This window comes from Dermochelys coriacea, chromosome 1 (genome assembly GCF_009764565.3).
Source record: "Dermochelys coriacea isolate rDerCor1 chromosome 1, rDerCor1.pri.v4, whole genome shotgun sequence".
Lineage (NCBI taxonomy): Eukaryota > Metazoa > Chordata > Testudines > Dermochelyidae > Dermochelys > Dermochelys coriacea.
In genome coordinates, this window is record NC_050068.2 from 172,315,588 (window position 1) to 172,336,517 (window position 20,930).

At 37.4% G+C, this 20,930-nt stretch overlaps 1 protein-coding gene across 4 annotated transcripts in view; it reads right to left on the minus strand.

The window, feature by feature from the left end:
- The window catches only part of NCAM2 (neural cell adhesion molecule 2), a 530,111-nt gene that overhangs the window by 225,161 nt on the left and 284,020 nt on the right, over positions 1–20,930 (minus strand). For all 4 annotated transcript variants that reach the window (XR_006279367.1, XM_038379539.2, XM_038379548.2 and 1 more), the window contains exons 2-5: positions 18,035–18,109; positions 14,625–14,831; positions 10,927–11,070; positions 2,672–2,809 (exon numbers count right to left, since the gene is read on the minus strand). Coding sequence is in view for 3 of the 4 variants with exons in the window: in XM_038379539.2 (XP_038235467.1) it covers positions 2,672–2,809; positions 10,927–11,070; positions 14,625–14,831; positions 18,035–18,109 (564 nt within the window). In the remaining variant the exon portion in view is untranslated. The remainder of the gene's footprint in view (positions 1–2,671; positions 2,810–10,926; positions 11,071–14,624; positions 14,832–18,034; positions 18,110–20,930) is intronic.

Consider the following 20,930-nt stretch of genomic DNA (forward strand, 5'->3'; position numbering starts at 1 on the left):
AGGAGCCATGAAGGGTTGGGCAAGAGAAGAGTCTAGAAAACAATCAGGGGGCTCCTGCAGTAAAGGATGGGTAAGGACTCTATATAGGTGGAACAGAGAGATGCTGGAGGCCAGGATGATTAAGAAGGGGGAAAAGGTGAGTTGACGTACAGCATCAGCTATTTCTGCACCTTCTGCTCCCCAGTTCACCTTTTCCTGAAGAACTCAATTAAAACAGTATTAAAAATAAAATTGAAGATTTCACAAAGCTCCAAAGCTGGACAGTATCCATGCACAAAAAAACCCTCCTGCATAGCTCTCCTACACTTTTTTATTATTATTTTAACTATCTGACTATCCCATTTTTAATTTATGGAAGAGGAGAAGGTACTGTGGGGCTGCTCTTGTGAAGGTTTTACAGTAGAGAAAATCGATGCATTTTTGCTGAAACAGATTCATAGACATTTTCCTTTCTTGTTCGGTGTCATTGCAATGTATTTATTTATTTGTAATGTTACTTTACGGACAGAGTTGGAAATAGATTTAGTACACTTAGCTTCATCTTACAGAAGCCAGTCATCCTGATAAATCAAGCAGGAGATGGCATTAATCAATATCACTCTATAATGTGAAATGCTTAGTGTTCCTCAGTTGGTAACTCTTTTGCCTCTAGATCATAACACTGAGTTCAAAGCTATTCAAAGCTGTTCACTGATAAAGATGTTGGACCAGATTCAGACTGAGTATGAAGAGGTACAACTCTACTGACATCTTTCACTCACACCAGGTTAGAATTTGGCCCACCATTTTTAATGCAATACGTTGTGCCAGACACAGCCTTCCTCTACATCTCTTTTTAAAAGTCCAGTATGAAGTGAAAGATTTCATAGCACTCTTCAAAATGAGAAGGAGATAACTCCAGTGTTCAGGTCAACAATTACCTGTCTTGATAAATTATGTTCCAATATCCATGCTGTGAGTGAACTCACTGCGTAATGGTTGCTCTTTTTCTGTACCCAGTGATGGGACTAACAGCATTTATTTCATTTACTTTGTGAAACACTCAAGGATATCTGGAGCATTCAATGCATTATAGGCTGTATAGCTTTTTTATCCTCTTCAAATCCCCTTTATTATATATTATAGTCAAGAATTTTTTTTTCCAAGTAAGAGACACCCAGCTATATAGGGTATGTCTACGTTTGAAGTGGGCATGTGCTTCCCAGCTCATATAGACTTACCAATGCTAGCTCTGCTGGAGCTAGTATGCTAAAAAACCCAGCAGTGTAGACAGGTAACATTGGTGGTGGCCAGTCTAGCTCCCTGTATATATGTGGTGGGACCGGGTGGATACGTACTCAGGCAGCTAGCTCAAGCCACTGCCCATGCAACCCCAGCCACACTGCTATTTTTAGTGCACTAGTTTGAGCCAAGCTAGCACAGATAAGTCTATGTGAGTTGAGAATCACACGTCCCAGCTCAAATGTAGGCGTACATGTAGAAATACTGTGATATAGTAAAATACTATAGGCTAGACTATGGGAATTGCACATAGCCAGGACACAGGAGTATTGCACACAGAGGAAGCAGAGGGAAACATTTCCCCTTATATACACACAGCATGCACACTCCTATACTCTTCAATTGGGGCACAGCACAATCTTCTGCCCTCCCTCCCACTCCCTTTCCGTGCACTATTGATAACAATCTAAAGATGTATTGCTTTAAATATCACAGCTATTGTTTACCGTTGTGGATTCAAGGAATGCCCGTGCAATGAGTAACCTTTACTCACACGAGCAGTCCAGACTTCAATAGTTTCACTGATACTCAAGTGAGTAAGAATTTGCATGACAGGGTCATTCAGAAACAAGATATTAGAAATGGCACTTAGATACTAAGGAGCTAGTATAATAGAAATACCTAAGTTAGATAGAACCTTGCTGGCCAACAAGTGAATAGAGACCCATTCACATATGTTTTATTGTGCTGACACTGACTTTAACAGTGAGGTCAACCTACATATTCAATTTTATGCTTGCACTTTCATATTCCTTGTTAAAAGGGTTTCTAATAAATTGTTAAAATTTATTATGACTTAAATAATAGTGGCAATGTTCAATGGCGTATCCAGTTAATTCAACTGTAGTCCTACAGTTAAAAATTATGTTCATGGTGTTTAACCAGGTTTTAAATACTGACAATTCATAAAATAACTGTGTTACTGTGAAACTGAATAACTGCATAAAATGAAGTGGTTTATAACAAAACATGACATGCATTGAAAGATATACACCTAGCTAAATTATGGCATGTTATAATCTGAACTCTGATCTTGGTGTGGTTGGCTATATCCTGTGAAAGATATTTTTTTAAACCACTACATTTACACATAACATTTACATACATTTATACCATTAAAGGAGATATGACATCTCCTTAACTACATAATTATATTAAATTAAACATAACAACCCACATAAGGTAAACCTCAAAATGTACAAATTGTAAACAGTAAACAACTCAATTTCTATTTAAAGAAAAACAATGCAACAACTATAGTATGTAGCGATCCTGCAATACGTGGCCTAATTAAGATTTCATAGAAGATGATGAACCTTGTTTAAATAATGTTATAATCAATGAAAGTAAGACCTCATTTCAACTTCAGAAAAATCACTATACATCTTACCATTCACGATAACTGTGATATCCCGAAAGTCAATTTCTCCTCTAGCTTCCACTCTTCCTTCACATCTATATATTCCTTCATCACTTTTATTGATATTAAGAATTTGGAGCTTGTTGTTTGGTAACATCACAAATCGATCTACAAAGGCATGTAAGGAATAAAGTGATATTGGTAAATTAAGACAATTTTGGGAATACTAATTTAAATTACTAAGATAAATGAACTTGTCTAATGAGATCAAATAGTTCATCAACAAAACACTTTCAATTTAAAATTAAAATGTAATATCATAAGCTAAGTTATTTCACCCCAAAACACATTGGTTTATCTTTTATTTAAATTCAGTTAGGATTTTTTCTATATAAAATGAAAATTGTTCTTCTGTACATTTTTATTCCAGACTTGTTACTGCAATGCCAACAGAAGCACAATATACCTATAGTACATTCAACCAAATATTCAATGCTGTGCTATTTTTTTTTAAATAAGATATATTACATGCATCTTCCCTCATACCCTACTCAGTTCTTGTCAAGGACCAATTACCCTGAGAACCCTGCTTTTCCAAATTAATGTTAATGGGTGAAATCTTGGCTCTATTTAAATCAATGATAAAACTCACACTGGCTTTGATATGGCTAGGATTTCAAGCAATATGACATCATTTATGTCCCAATTCTGCAACTCATTATGTGCAGGCAGACCCCACAGAACTTTGCCGACTTTGAAAGGTGTTCACCAATATGAAACAAGTTGCAGGACTGGGATCTTATTGTAGATGATATGGTGATAATATTGTGAAAAAATGTGCAACTTTTGTTTTTGGCATCTGGAAAAATAGAATATTGTAATCGGTTAGCCCAGAAGTAGAATCCTTAGCTTATTTAATGTCTTTTGTAAAACTAAGAATCTGACTCAAATTATTACAAAATGAATGAGATGCTTATTTACCCTAGACTGGTAAAAGGATTAGAGAAACATAGAAATGTCAACACATCAGACCTTAAAATTGTACAGATGGAACTAGATAATGTTCTTCTATGTACTAGTTGTCTCTGTTCTTACTAAACAACTGTTTGTACAGGCTCTTTCAGTTTCAGCCAAAAAATTATATTAAAACTATTTCTCTTACATATTATGACCCCTGATCATGTCTCTCACTGTGAGCTTGGCATTTCAAGATGCTCGATACACCAATCCTAATCCAGCAAAGCACGTAAGCACACGTTGAACTTTAAGCAAGTGGTTAAGTCTCATTGACTTCCAAGTTACATAGCTTAAGTGCTTTGCTGAATTGGGCCTAAGCATGCACTTAAGCATTTTCTTGGATCAGAGTCACCACACTTAGCACCCTGCAGATATAAGAGGCAGATGTATTTAATTTTTCAAGTCCCTCAGTCTAAATCAGCCATTATCAGCTCATGCCTTTTAAGAGACAAATTCCTCCTTAGGTCACTATATGTGGTTCTCGTGGTTACTGTATACATGGGCCTCAACTCAGCAAAACACTTAACCAAGTGTTTAAGCATGTGCTTAAGGGATTTGCTGAACTGGGGTCCTGGTGCTCCACTCCCTTTGTCGAGTTCTAAGTATATCATGAAGAAAGACACTGGCCATTAAGATCTAATCACTGATTTTCAAATCAATAAGAGTCACAATCCAATATACCTAGAAGTAAAACCCATTTCCTGGTGTGATCCTCTGACAGTCACCCTTCAAAATGTTCTCTCTTTCAAAAGGGGTGTGTGTGGGAGGGGAGGGTGTATAATTTATCTCTTTAAACTTTTGTTAGCTTTTTATTTCTTGAAACACAATTCTTAGATCATAAAAAATATACATTTTCAAACATTTTCAAAGTGCTGTTCAGAGGATTAATTTAATATAAGAAAAGCTTCATCCCTGCTGGCTGGATGTTCTGTCAACCACCAGGCCTTTTCAGCTAAGGAGGCTATTTCGATTTCATCAAAGAAAATGAAATGAAAATGAATTCTAACGTTGGGTGACTGCGGAACACCATAAATACCCTAATCTTGTCATGGGATAGACTGGAGAAATGTGTGTATAATAACAGGAGAAATTCTTATGAGTAAATTAGGTTGATTAGATGAACAAAGCTCTTTCTACATCCCATACTACCTAGCATTTAGGCAGACAGATTAATACACAGCACATACAATACCTATCAGAAAGTTGAAAAAGAGTGGAAAGTTAATTGAAATGATTTCTCAGAAAAGCCACACAGCACTCTGCATGACATATCCACTGATAGAGGTGGAAAGAATTACTGCCTTTCAAGACATAACACCAAATATTTAAAAGAATTGTTATCTACCTTGCATAGTAATTATGTAAAGTCAGGCTGAACCAGTAAACTCACCTGAAGTTTGCAGTCATGCAATAGGCCTGGATAATGTGATTCACATAAATAATAGTATGCTCAGAGCAAATTTCAGAGCATCCAACTGCTCTAGTGGACACCATGTTTATACAAGTAGTACTTTATGATACATCCCATAAAGTACTATATATGATATACCCATAGGTTCACAAATATATAAACTGTATTCTTTTGTAAGGGGATCACAGTCAATGGATGTGGGCAGTTAACAGCCACCAGACAATGCCAGCTCATCACACATGACAGTCAACAACATTCACTATAGCCTAGGCCACGGTTTCCCAAACTTGGGATTCTGCTTGTTCAGGGAAAACCCCTGGTGGGCTTTCCCCTGGCCCGTGACACTTCCCGCAGCCCCCATTGGCTGCGCACAATGAACTGCGGCCAGTGGAAGCCATAATCAGCCGAACCTGTGCACGCAGCAGGTAAACAAACCAGCCAGGCCCCCATGGGGCTTTCCCTGAACAAGTGGCATCCCAAATTTGGGAAACACTGGCCTAGGACACTAAGGGTATGTCTATACTGCAATTAAAAACCTGAAGCGGCCCCAGGACAGTTGACTTCAGCTCAAAGGGCTCGGGCTAATGGGCTGTAAAATTGCAGTATAGATGTTTGGACTTAGGCTGGAGCCTGGGCTTTCAGACTCTCCCTGCTCACATGATCCCAGAACCCAAAGTCTGGCCTGAGCCCAAATGTCTACATTTAATTTTATAGCCCCACAGCCTAAGACCCCTGATCCTGAGTCAGCTGACCTGGGCCAGCCACGGGTCTTTTACTGCAGTGTAGACATACCCAAAGCAGGATGTGAATACCCATAGCTAAATCAGTAGACAAGCGTGAAGCCCACACAAAAACGTGCTGGAGAGCTAACAAGGCACCTCCACGAAAGACTTGCTGAGGACAAAATGCTGGAAGTCCTTGAAACCATTAGGGCTTCCACCAGTTCTGTCACTGATGCAGCTGAAACAATAGTAGTATGAGTGTTTTATGGTCATCCCCCTCGCCCCACCCTAAAATTTCCTTTTAGAAGCAAGGCCTGAAAGCAGCAACCAGCCCAGCCTGGGTACAGTAGTTTTCCAGAGAAAGGGTGAAATTCACTTATGTGATGGCAGCCAACACCACTAAACTCCCACTTAAAAGGACTTATGCAGACTCTCTGTATCAGGATGAATTTCACCCAGAGTGCACACAAGAATGCACCATTTTCCTTCCCATAGCTGCACAGTTCTAACTAGAGGTGTGTAAACTCTTGATTTAAAGCAGAAAAATACTCAAAACCATCCTGGGTTTGTGTTCAGCTTGTTTCCAGGAAACAGTGATGGCTTTCATAAATGTTGTTTCTTCAAGCTATCAGCAGAAGCTTTTTATAACCTCAACCCTCCTCTCTGTTTATTGGTTCACTCTACGACATTCATAATGTCGTTTGAGCCAAGATCACTGAGATAGGTCATTGGGTGCAAATCACATGGCATTTTTTCAATGGCCCTAAATTGGTTGAGCCTATCCAATATGATCAGTCCAATAGAGTCAGCCCAGTTCAATAGAAGTCTTTTTCATTTGTAATCTCAGAATGAGAGAGGCTGCAGTTTGTTTAAGCTTTTTGATAAATAAAATAAAGTCATCATAATCTATCTTGAAATGTCAAGGGAAGAACCTTAGAAAGCAGAGTCCTAGCATACTTGTAATTCCACCGTTATTGGAAATTTTTCCTTATATTTTATATACTGGCTCCCATATTTATATCTAGATTTCTGATTGGGAAAATCTCTTGAAATCAAAGTTGTCTTGTTGTATCAGACCTAGTCCCTTAGAATATGTTCCTGAAGCAGGCCCTTATATTTCTCCTGTAATTGGCCTGATATTAGGCACTATTTTATATTTTGGCTCATGTATCATGTTTATCGTACTTTTAAAAGGAGAAGTTTTTCTCTCTGAAATAAGACTTCTGTTGTAAGATCAGGAGGCAAGCCTACTTCCTCTTTCATGTTTTGTGAAGCAGTGATCCCGTATGAAGAACTATGAATGGGTTGAAAAACCATACAAACCAGTTTCCACAAAAAATTCTGCAAACTTTTTTTGTATTGAAGTTGGAATGGTTTGCACACCTGTAATTCTAACAGTCTGAAGAATCTCTTACAGACCTAAATTGTGATGGTTTTGAAGAGAGTTATACCCTGTATTGAAATGATCAGAACCCCCCCACCAAAAAAAAAAACCAGACAAAAAGAAATATATATAATATAACAGCACACCACAATACATGATGGGGTGACGGATACACCAGTACACCTTCATTACAATATCTCCACAATCAGTTATGATGTAGACCAAAACAACATTTACATACAGTAATCCTGAATCTTACAACAATGTCATATCCAGCAACTGGTAACTGCATGTATGACAAACCTATGCAATTGAGCACTGGACTGTTGAATAGAAAGATTTGTGCAGGTGATGTTCAGACTAGCCTTTGGTAGCTAGTTCCTCTTGTGGCTGACTCCAATCAGTCCCAGAGAATGCCTCCATATAGCCTTGTGGTATTTGTGATAGGCACTATGGAGTGGGCAGTGTGCTTAACTCCTTATGCAGCAATTTTGCTGTGCAAAAATAAAGAGTAAATCACTGACTTGGTGAACAGAACAAGGTGTGATCTATAAACAACAGTTGCAGGCCACCTTCATCTCTAGTACCAGGCCCTTGCCACCTGCACAATGGAATTGTGATTCACAACAATTAAGCTTTTGAGGCTGACATTACAGGAACTCTACAGAACATGCTCAGAGCAATCTACATTCCATTGAGCTATTGAGCTCTTACATCCAGCTTTAAAGATACAACATCAAGTCAAGAAAGAATCTTTTAACAGAGCATGGGCTCTTTCCAAGGTCATGGGCTCCCAGTCATTTTATTTAATTTCCCTTGTCAAAGGATGGTGGAAAGCTGACCTCTCTGTCCCTCATTGCCTCCCTTCATAGATGAATAGGAGGACTATAGCTATCAGGACTGAACAGATGTCTAGGAGTTTGACTCTTGGGGGAGAATTAAAGCTACTTTAGAATTAGGAGTTGCCATTCCCAGTCAGCTCTACACTTCCTTGTGGAACAATTCTTTAAATCAGGGGTCTCAAAGTTCCGGCCCGTGGGCCTTCTGCGGCCCAAGAACCTCCCCACTGCGGCCTGCGGAGGAGAGATGCATGCAAACATGCTGCCGGCAATGTCTGCTGCAGGCGCCAACCCCTGAAGCTCCCATTGGCTGGGGGAGAGGGATAGAGATACCATCACTTGTCAGCCATGGAGGCAGCCTCACTTTTTTCCACAATGACTATAAACAAGTCAAAATACCAAACACAACTATCTGATGCCCACCTTGCTGCAATCCTGAAGGTTTCAACTGCTCAGTCACTGAAACTAAATGTCAACAAACTGACAGAACTGAAGCATTGCCAGGTGTCTGGCAAAAACTAAAAACTCTCTGGCAGGCAACAAATTGTATAAAGTTGTATGGTAGTTTTATTATTTCTGAGAAATTCAAAATAAAAAATACAATATAAATGTTTTCTTTTCTGAACACCATCTTCAGTGACATTTTTGGCCTGCTGGGAGGATCTGAGGACTGGGATTGGTCCTAAGGTAAATTGAGTTTGAGACCCCTGCTTTAAATGTTCACTTCTGATTCAGTAAACAACCTTCCTTTCTGGTAAGCAGATCAGTCTCCTGTGTGGATAGCACATATAAGCATTAGGAACTGCCAAGACTTTGTACAGTCTAAATAATCATAGTTAATTGTGCTAAATTATATCCGAGAGGTTTATTCACTTTGCCACATATAGCAGAAATATTTTCACTTTATAACTAAAAAGCCAATCACAGTGTCTCTCTCCACAATGCAGGTGCTAAAAAGATTTTAAATGGAAGCTGCTTCCCAGTGCACAATAAAAAGCTGCATAATATAACTGAAATTATCCTTTCAACAGCAGATGTCAAATTATTCTACATTTTAAGCTTTCTATAAACAAAAAATGAAAAAGACAATTAAAATAATGCATATTTATCTCTATAATAAACTCATCTTTTAGTACACATAACATTTAATGAATGTAAGTATTATATACTATAGGAATAATGATCAATTAGTTACTAGAGAATAATCTCTTCTCCACCATCCATGGTAGTATGTCCAGATGATACTGTGAACACTCACACAGCTCAAACTCTTCTAGCTATATACTATTTAAAGCCCCAATTCCTACAGCAGGAGCTACTATCTTAGGTCCATAAAGAATCCTCTTGAGTTTTATGCCCATTTGTATGGGCATAACAGTCTGTGCTAGGAGATCTCACTGCAAGATCAGGGGATAAAGGAACAACATTATTTTCTGTTTTTTTTAATCCATTTTTCAACCATATACTGTTTAAAATCGTAATACTTTGTATCTGTCTGGCTCAAACAGCTTTATGTCCTGTCACATCTTAAAAGAAAATTAAACAAACTCAAAATTACATAATGAAATGCAGCATGCCACACTTGAAATATTTAAAAAATTCAGATTAATTTAAAATGCATGATCTTAAGAAAAAAATTCTGAAGATTTTCTTTTTATGATTAAGTCTTCTAAAACAGGGTTGACTGGTAACCAGAACAACAGAAGTGCAAAAGCAAATTAAATTAACATACTGTAGAGTATCCCTAATCTTTTGGAGAAAATCTCACATTTGTAGGTTTTAAACTGTAACACTGAGAAAATGCTGCTTGTTTAATTGTTCAGCTACTCTTTAGTTCCAAAATCCTTTAACCCTTACCTTCTTTTACAATTCAATTATATAAAAATGTTGCATTGCTCTTCTACAGGTAACTGTTTCACCATGAATTCTGCACGTGTGACTATGTGGGTAACGACAGAGATTAAACATAGGAAGTAAGTAGCAAATCCAATTAAAACTCTACCTGGCTTTTGTACCATGGAGGTTCACACAAGAATCTGAAAGCACCCAAATAAGTGATTTTTCAGCTTTACAATAAAAAGCCTAATAGGTTTATTAAATCTGCTCTTCTTTGACTGTAATCATAACTTAGAGATGCTACAGTTCCATACTTTCACGCCACTAAATAAACTTTAATTTCATTTTGAATTAAAAAGAATATGAAAAAACATATCTTAATGACCAGCATGAGGGATGTACAAACTCAACCTTGCATTTTAGTCCATTTTAATGCCAAAGCTGTGAGAGGACAGGCAGGTAGGCAGATAGCTCTTCAAAGATGTTTTCTGTGCATTGTGAGGTACATAATAATTGTGTTGCCCCACAAAGGCATAAGAAGCAGTATTGAGACAGTCAACTGCCTCCTAAAGACATGACTAGTGTGTGTAGTGGATACTGAAGACCACTAGTATACCACATCCCATGAGAGCAATAGGCATGGGGGAGAGAAGATGATCTAGGACTTATGGTTTGGAATGAAAATCATACACAACTCTATAGACCCAACTGTACAATCCTGAAACATGTTGGTGAGAACTCACTTGCTCAAGTAGCTCTATTGGCTTCAGTGGGCCTACTCATGTGAAAAATTGCTCACAAATGGGCTGACAGTCCTTGGCTGAATTTTGCTTTAAGATTATTGGGTTAATATGAAACCAAAGTGAAACTGAAGGCATACACTTCAGTAAGATATCTAGTCTTGATTTAAAGCTTCAAGTGATGGAGAATCTACCACATCCATAGATAAAATTAAAGTTTATGCTTAGGAATTCTTCACTGCTATCCCACATTACAGTTTTGATATAGCTTCTTTTAAAATAATATTTTAATATATAATTAGAACATATAACTTAAAGAGTTACCAAAATACTAACTGTCGGCAATAGTTGTGACTTCCTCATTTCGATATAACCAGCTGACAACAGGTGCAGGTGAACTAGTAACATGACAAACCACTTCAGCATCTTCTCCTTGTCTGAATTCTTGTGGGGTTATTATGTCTCGGAAAGTGAGCTTTTCTAAAAAAGAAAGAAGAGTTTCCTGTTTTGTTTAGCAATACAAGTTACATGCACAGTTACTCTGAATACAGCATCAAATCATAGAAATTAGAGATGTGAAAGCTAGTTCATTTTTTCTGTGAGTGCAGTAGAGGACTGTTCCAGTGTATTATCTATAGCTTTGGCCAGCCTAGGCATAAATGTTCCTGGTAATGAGAATTCCACTATTTCCATTGAGAAATAATTGCATAATATCTTAGAATCATAGAAATGTAGGGCTGGAAGGGAGCTCAAGGGACCTCAAGAGATTATCTAGTCCATTCCACCACCACTCTCTGTTAGGCCAAATAAGATCATCTCTTACTGTTGTTTGTCCAACCTGTTCTTTAAAACCACCAATGAAAGGGATTACACAACCTCCACTTATGTAACCAATTCCAGTACTGAAGTATCCTTACAGCTAGAAAAAATCTCCTAATATCTGACCTAAATCTCCCATGCTGCAAATTAAGCCCATTACTTCACCTAGTTTCTGTGGACTTGATGAACAATTGGTCACCATCCGCTTTACAACAGCCCTTAACGTATTTGAAGACTATGAGGTCCCCCATCAGCGTTCTTTTCCCAGGACTAAACATGCCCAGGTTTCTTAACCTTTCCTCACATGGTAGGTTTTCTAAACCCCCTTTAAAGTGTTTTTTGTTCTTCTGTAGACTTTCTCCAATGTGTGCACTTTTTCCTTAAAGCATGGTGTCCAAAACTGGACATAATAGTCCAGTTGAGGCCCCACCAGTGCAGAGTAGAGTGGTATAATTACCTCCCTTGTGTTTAGTAGAACACTCCTGTTAATATGTCACAGAGTGATATTAGCTTATGGTTTTTGCAAATGCATTGTATTGTTGGCTAACAGAACTATCACCTAGCTAGTTATTCCCCAGTTTCTATTTGTGCATTTGATTTCTCCTTCCTAAGTGTAGTGTTTTGCATTTGTCATTATTGACTCTCATCTTGTTGATTTCAGACCGATTCTCCAATTAATCAAGATAATTTTGAATTCTAACCCTGTCCTCCAGAGTGCTTGCAATCCCTCCCATTTGGTGTCATCCAGAAATGTTATATGCAATATGTCCACTCCATTATCCAAGTCATTAATTAAAAGATTGATTAGTGCCAGACACATAGAGGACCCCATTATATATGTCCTCTCATTTTGATAGCAACCCATTAATACCTAGTCTTTGAGTATGGTATTTCAACACGTTATGCATCCACCTTATAGTAATTTCATCTAGACCAGATTCCCTAGTTCGTTTATGAGAATGCCATGTGGGATAGAGTCTTTGAAGTAATCTCTTCAGTTTGAATATACAAAATAATTTCTTACTTCTTGCTTTCAACATTTTTAGGCCCAACTGTGGAACTCTTACTCATATTGTGAGCATTAATTACTCCAGTGAGTAGCCCTGTTGACTCAATTATTTGGTGTTTTTCTTCAAGTCCCAGCTGCTGAAGGCAAGTGATTGTGAGAATTTCTGTTTTCATGGGGTAGGAATAGTTTGGGGGAGGACTTTCTAGCTATCATGTTGTGGAGAAAAGCCTGACATCATCAACTGGCTCAAAACCCAAAAGGCAAATAATAAGAAACCCAATTATTTTAAAATTGTGAGATTTTTTTAGCCAATATGACCCATTTTTTGGAGATCTGATTTTTGAATACTTGGGGCGGTAATACCATAAGTAAGTATTCAGTTGTGTGAGTAAGGGTTGCCTAATTTTAGCTAATAACCTAATATTTATTGCAGAATAGCTCAACAGCTAATCTGTGGCTTTTAATCCACCACTTTCTTTAGGCACTACTGTGGAACTGTACAGACCTAAGATGAGCTCTGGAGGAACTGCTTCTCAGTGACACATCCTCTGTCTATGCAACTCACTGCATATGCACAATGCACAAACATGTGCCTCCTCTAGACAGAGCAGATTGCTTTGCTTTCCTCCAATCCATCAACTCCAGTTCATGGCTGTCATAAAAGACAAGGAGAAGGGCAGCTCTACATCTCTGTCCCCTATCTCTCCCTGTTCCCTTTTCAGAGATATGAGAGCTGGAGTAAACGGTGCATGTGCTACCCAGAGCACAGACTGCTATCATGTGCATCACTTGTGGAGATGATACTAATAAACTGATCCAATGTCCATTAAAATCAATGGAAAAACTCCCATTGACATCAATGAGCTTAGGATCTGACCCAAATGGAAATCATCTTGCTGATCCTCTGCAACATATCATCTAGCCCTAAATGTGCTAGCTTTCAGGCAAAATTTCTGTTAGACTTCACATCTTGTGTCTGGCTTTTTATGATTTTTTTCTTCCATCCTGAGAACTATTTTTAAAAAAAGAACTACTATGTCTCTTCCTGACAGTTTTCAAAGTATTTCTACCTTACACAATAGTCACCTTGTATAGTGACTGGCAGCGTTAAGCATAAAAATGATGACTTTTACAGATTATGAAATCTGTTCTTCAAACTACCAACTTTGCAACCATCATGTAATTGCTTGTAACTGTCATCATAAGCCTGAATGGTGGTTTTATCAATTACATTTATTTTTAAAATGATCTATCATTTGATATCTGCTGCACTGTTAAAGTACTTTACTATTTTATCTTGCATTTATCTGGCACATTTTAGTTCATAAGTCTTGGCCTGACCATGAACCATATCCTGTCATGAATATTTATGAAAAAGTCATCATTCAAATCAATAAGGAATTCTGCTTAAATACTAATGGCACAATATGGCCCCTCTTTTTGGTTTTGTGTTAGCCTTAAGCCTCTTCTGTATTATGTATTTTGCATATTAAATATTTCGAATTGTAAAGAATATAATGTAAAGAATTCAGTTCAATATTCCGTACTTTTTAAAGTGATGTCAATTACAACTTGACAAAGTTTCTGTAGGATGCTTTTACATATTCATTTTGCATCATGCAGTATATTTACATTTGAAGAAATAATCCTCCATTAATTGTTTAACTCTATTTTAAAAATAATAGTACGCGGTGGTTTATAAATATTTATACCTCATCACATATAGGATTTTATGTCACATAAGTCCCGTATACAACCAAGAACAGGAAAAAAAAATAACTTAAAAGCCATTGCAAACTCTTTTAAACAGTATATGTTGTGTCTCTTGCACTCCAAATCAATGCACAATTTGAATATTGGAAGAGGATCTATTTTGGTGCAGATCTATCTCCCTCACAAACACATTTTGTCCTTTTCATGATAGAAAGGTATATACAGTACATCCTCATGATAAGACTTTGTATTTCAAGACATCAGGTAACTGATGCTATACTATACTGGATTAATGTACTCCGGATATCAATTCCATTCAAGTCTTTTTCACAGCACATATGCTTGACTGCAACAGATACAATCTATTGCTCCTAAAATGAGATTTATGGAGAAGGGGTATATATTAATTTAGTGTTAATTTTCTGTATAGCAAATGGAATTCAAAATAGATCCTCTCTTTTTATTGTTAGTTTTTCCTTTATGTTTCACTTACGATAAATTTCCAAAACAACAGTAGCTTCTTGAGTCTGTCCTTTTGCATCAGTTGCTTGACACCGATATATCCCAGCATCTTCTACATTTGCATTGTAAATGGTTAGCCGTGATCTAACACCTTCTTTTTGAATGACCACTCTTTGACTAGAAACAATCTTCTCTCCTTGTGGATTGTACCAATCTATACTGTCTGGCTCCCCAATTGCTAAAAAAAGCAATGTAAAAAGTAAAGTTCAGCTATAGACACTAAGTAATTCAGTTGAGTTCTTTCTTTGCAATAACCAGCTTGCCTTGTCTGTAGGAGGAACACAAGTTATAAGACAGACAAAAGAGAAACCAGCAAGTCTGATGGCCATAATTTAACTATTTTGAGATATTAATAAGAATTAGGAAAATGTTTATATATCCAGCTGAGCCAGATATCACCAATTACATTGTCCAGTAACTATTTGGGATATCCATGGGTATTTTAGAAAAAAAAGATTTGGATCAAACCTTTACACAAAATCCGAACAACCTTTTTACAAGATTCAAAGACCAAAATCAGAGAACTTTCCCTCCTCCATGACATACTGTAATATTCAAGTACTAGCAAATTTGTCCTTCTTGGTCCCAGCCTGTGTTCAAATTTAAAAAAAAAAGATGAAAAAAAACAGAAACTACCCCCCTTTTTTTTGACGTGTTCTACTGATTTTTTTTTCCTCAGAAATGTGTTTTCATTATATTCTATCTGAACCAAAAGCAAGTTTTTGGTTACATGTCAAATTACCATGGTGTTCAGCCATGGTAATAATCACATTAGTAGAAAGAAACTGATTTTGAAGCAGAATTACAACTTCATTTTGAGAGTTTTTTTAGAAAAAAATTCTTTTTAATAATTGTCTATGGAACAAAAAACATTTTGGAAAACAAAATTTGTAAGTACATTACACAACATTATAGATGCAATCAGATACATGTTTACATATTTGTATTTAAGATTAAATATTTACATGTTTCCATATTTAATGGTTACATTCTAGTTTTAAGTTGCCATTGGACTAAAGTTTTTAAGTGAGCCAGGAATTGGTGAGCAACCACTGGCCTATATCCAAAGAACAGTACTTAAAATTGTATCATACTTTTCAGAACTATCTGATTTCTAGCTGGTTGAAGTTGTTTTTCCTCTTTTTCTTTTTTTTTAACTCACAGTGAATAACCTGTAACCCATCTAACTGCCTGAGTGGTTGGCATAAATCCCCTCAGATACAACTATATGCTAGATATTCAGATAACATTGGGCCAGATTCAATATCAAATCCTGCTATTACCACATTCTGCATGACAGAATTGCATAGACCATCCCCTGACTTGGAATAAAACTACAATCCCAAGGTGGAGAAGTTTACGTCTCTGCAGAGGTTGTTGTATAGCAGCTATGTGACATCAGATCACATCCCTGGTAAGGGAGGAGAGCCTGGAACCCTTTTTGTCCCAATGGATTATGAGAATGACATCGGTGAGTCTCCCAAGTAAGTGAAAAGCCTCCCTGACCCTGTGGCTGTGGGGATTGGTTTCTGCAGGTGACTGACAGTCAGCTGTGAAGAGCTCAAAAAGGGTGCATGCCCCAATGAGCAGTGACAGCTGAGAGTTCCATAAAGGTTCAATGGACTTGTCTGGACAATGGACAGGAGAATATGCCAGCAAATCTAAGACGTCCCCCAATGAGACAGGAGTGGTAAAGGACACAGGATCAGTCTGAACCAACACAAGATTCTGATCTGGTCCTCTGCTTTTGGCTGTTTGGAGTTCTAGATAGTTGTTGATAACAAGGCTTATGAGGACACGTATTTTGCACACTCTTAGTCATCCGATGATGAGTCATTTGAAAATAATAATGAACTCTTACCTAATAACATTTAAAAGATATGGCAGTTCCACTGTTACCTCAACAAAACTGTAACATTGTTTACAGACTATTGATTAAGCAAGTTGACAAAACAAGTATGAATATTCTCATCTTAATGCATGGATAATTTTGACCACAATGATGGCATAACTCTAAATGCACATTTTATATTATATATAAAATTATCTCTAAGAAAATTTACTGGCCTCATCTTGAGAGAAGCTGAACATATCAGTCACAAATTTGATTTATAAAACTCAACCTCCTGGTTCCCTGACTTTTTTAAAATATGGTCAATTAATAGCAGAACCATGACTCCAGCTGTGAAGAGACAAGATACTTTCAAAGCAGGGGGGAGGAAACAAAGGGTCTGTGTCTGTCTGGGTGATGCTTTTGCCAGGGACAGAACAGGAATGGAGTCTTAGAACTTAGTAAGTAATCTAGTTAGACATGCATTAGATTATGATTTCTCTAAATGGCTGAGAAAATAAGCTGTGCTGAATAGAATGGATATTCCTGTTTTTGTGTTTTTTTGTAACTTAAGGTTTTGCCTAGAGGGATTCTCTATGTTTTGAATCTAATTACCCTGTAAGGTATTTACCATCCTGATTTTACAGAGGTGATTCTTTTTACTGTCTCTTCTATTAAAATTCTTCTTTTAAGAAAACTGAATGCTTTTTCATTGTTCTTAAGATCCAAGGGTTTGGGTCTGTGTTCACCTATGCAAATTGGTGAGGTTTTTTACCAAACCTTCCCGAGGAAGGTGGGTGCAAGGTTTTGGTGAAGATTTAGGGGGGAAAGATGTTTCCAAATGGCTCTTTCCTAATAAAAAAACTGGTTAGATGTTTGGTGGTGGCAGCGAAAGTCCAAGCGCAAAAGGTAAAATAGTTTGTACCTTGGGGAAGTTTTAACCTAAGCTGGTAAAAGTAAGCTTAGGAGGTTTTCATGCAGGTCCCCACATCTGTACCCTAGAGTTCAGAGTGGGGAAGGAACCTTGACAACTGCTAAAACTTTCCCTGGGTAAAAAGTTGATTTCATGAGAAAAAGTAATTCTAACTTTTCAGGTTACATATGCTCTGTTGGATACTGAAACAGTCACTCAGGTGTAACTTCAGAGCAGCATGCTATGTCTAATTTATTCATTAGCTATTTACCAAAAATGATTCAATTATGATCTTATATATTCATTCTAATATTAGTGTTTAGACAAGTAAAATTATATTAATAGAGCAAAAATTTACATACATAAATAATTTATACTGATGGAAATCAATTTCAAAATAAGTGATTTAGTCTGGCACCTGAAATCAACAGCCTATAGACTGAAAGCATACATTATGTGAAGCCAGACAGGACTTGCTATTTATCACAACATGCAAGTAGTCAGAATTCAATGCAAATATTGAAACAATATCTTTTAAATATAAATATTTCTAAGCCAATTAATAACATTCAAATTATGAAAAAGTTTGATCTGAAAATTTAGCAAAACATACCTGGAGATATTATAAAATACATACCTGTGCATGTGAAGAATTTGGATTCGCCGACGCTAAGCTCTACCTTGCTAAGTGAAATAGTCACTTGAAGAAGAGCTGAAAAATACAATGTAAATACAGCATGAATACATTCTGCATGTATCAGTTAAAAGATGCCTACACACAGTATGATATGTACTGTACAAGCAGCACAAAAAAGATTGAGTGTCAGCTAAACATAGTATCTCCCAAAATAGAGTATTTATAGCAGTGGGAGGAAAGAAATCTAAGAGTAAGTTAGAGATCACGATTTAGATGCAAACTATAACATCCCAGTAAAGTTAACTTGATGGAGAATGTCCTGGAGATCCTAAGTATTCAGTTTCTCTCTCTCTCTCTCACACACACACACACACCCCAAGAGATAAAAAACCCTCTCAAATACATAGCCACTCTATATGAAGGACCTAAGCAACACTGATACTTTACACGCTGCTTATTGTAGATGCAGCGCTGAATGCACAAATGAACTAAGAAACCCTTTTTTCCAGAGATGGAATACAACTAACACAGAGCCTTACTGAATCCTAGAGTATGTAGGTGCATCTGCATAAGTCAACTGGGTGCACAGAATTTGGCTTACATATGCACACACACCAAAATGGAATACTAAAAGAAAAAGTCATACTAATTTCAAGTTCTACTAGAAATAGAAAAAAGTAAAATATCTGCCAGATGGAAAAGAACCAAAGTTTTAGGGAATGAAATTTTATTTACAAAGTTCTGAGAGTATTACAAACAAAAGAATTATAGGGTGATTGGGACTCTAAAAATATTAGTGTCCTTTCAACGTTTTTTTAATCTTGAAACACATGATTGATTCATCTATCTCACAGGTGTGTGGAAGTGACTGAATTCCTTTAAAACCATGATCAGTACAATTGTGTACAGTGAATGCTAAAGATGGCCAAATAGACGGAAGATTTCACCTCACCAGCTCCTTGATCAACTGTTATCATGGGAGTCTGAGGATATGTCTACTCTAGAACTAAACACCCATGGCTGGCCCGTGCCAGCTGACTTGGGCTTGTAGGCCTGGGGCTAAGGGGCTGTTACAGTATGGCATAGACATTTGGGCTTGGGCTGAAGCCTGAGCTCTGGGACCGTCCCCCCTCGCAGAGTCCTCGATCCCAGGCTCCAGACCGAGCCCGAACACCTACACTTCAATTAAACAGCCCTTCAATCTGAGCCCTGCAAGTCTGAGTCAGCTGGCACAGGCAAGATCAAGGTTCTTCTTTGCAGTGTAGATGCACCCTAGAGGACAGTTGTGGGTGAGCAGAGTTAATCTCAAAATTATTTTATATGACAAAATCTTTTTCTTCCATGAATATGTTACATTTTATAACACTTTGAAAAACTCCTTGTACAGTACTGACTGTACTGCTGTTAACTATAGAATAAAAAATGAAAGCATAAGCCCAAAAACAGATTTGAAAGAGGATTTCATACATAATGTAGCGCCATATGGCAATTATTACCATCAATAAAAGACAATTCAAACAATTATGCAATACCTGTTCTAGCTCTACATAAACAGCTTGGATAAGGGAAGACACAGACCATACTTGAATTTATAGACTAATAATCCATTTCATGTAAGAGAAAGTGATCCTCTCCATAGAACTTCAATAATGGCCTTAAACATTTACAAATCCAAAGTTCTTCTTAAACCCACCCTAAACTTTTAATGAATAACAAGTGGGCATGATTTAAATCATTATCTTCTTAACTACTTTTAATGTATTCAGTTGTTCTGAACATGAATGAAATGTTTGAGTGCTGGACATAGGGGATTGTCTGTGAGGGATCCTCAACTATGGAACTCCTTTTCTGAGTTCATCAGAATGAGCTCAAGTCTTCCCATTTTCCGAGGCTGATGCCAAACCTATTGTGACAGGATCCCTGGGATGCAACCTGGATTTAGGGTAACGCTGCTCCCCCATAAGTCTCTAGCCTGGGTTGTCACTCACAATGCTATGTTAGTGACATGCAGAAAACTCCTCTGGGAACTATGATCACTCAGTACAACAGCATGTGCAACCCCAAATCCAGCTATATTGCATGAATGCTCCCTGAGCCACTCACAAAACAGAAAAGCACCAGTAAATCTGTCAGCCCCCCAGCCTTGCACCCCTAGAATATTCCATTCCTGGTCAGAAGCCAGACCAGTATATGTTTATTACGCAGTCCATCTCTCCTTCCATGTGGAGAGGACATTCACTAGCCTTTGTAAACTGAGTTGAGATTTCCCAAGCACTTCAAGCAAAACACGCTGTTTTAGATAAAATATAAAACAGATTTATTAAGTACAGAAAGATAGATTGTAAGTGATTATAAGTGTTAGGCACAAAAGGTCAAAGATAGTTACCAAAGAAAATAAGAGATAAGTGCAAGTCTAAATCCTAGCCCTCATTTGTCTTGGCAGTATTTGAATCAATCAGTTTTCTCACCCCACTAGATGTTGCAGTTCTTAATACACAAGCTTCCCCTTTAAGGCTGGGACCAGTCTCCGCAGTTCAAGTCTTTGTCTTCTCAATTTCTTGTTGCTTCCAGCATAGGTGGGGGAGGAGAAAGACCAAAACATGATGCCACTGTCCCCCATTTTATATCTTTAGTCTACACATCTGGAAAACACTAGCCCAAGCATGTCCTGGTGGACTTTGCTGAGCCACAGGGTTGAGCAATCTCCCACTATATGATGCTTGTGCCACTCTCTTATAGTATTGTAAATCCCTTGTTTACAACTCCCCTTCTGATTAATAGTTGCTTAATACCTTCCTGGAAGTGGATCCTGATGTAGCAATAGAGACCTTCAAACTTACAAAATATTTCAGTAACAACCATATAGGAAAAATCTCCACTTTATACACACGAGTGA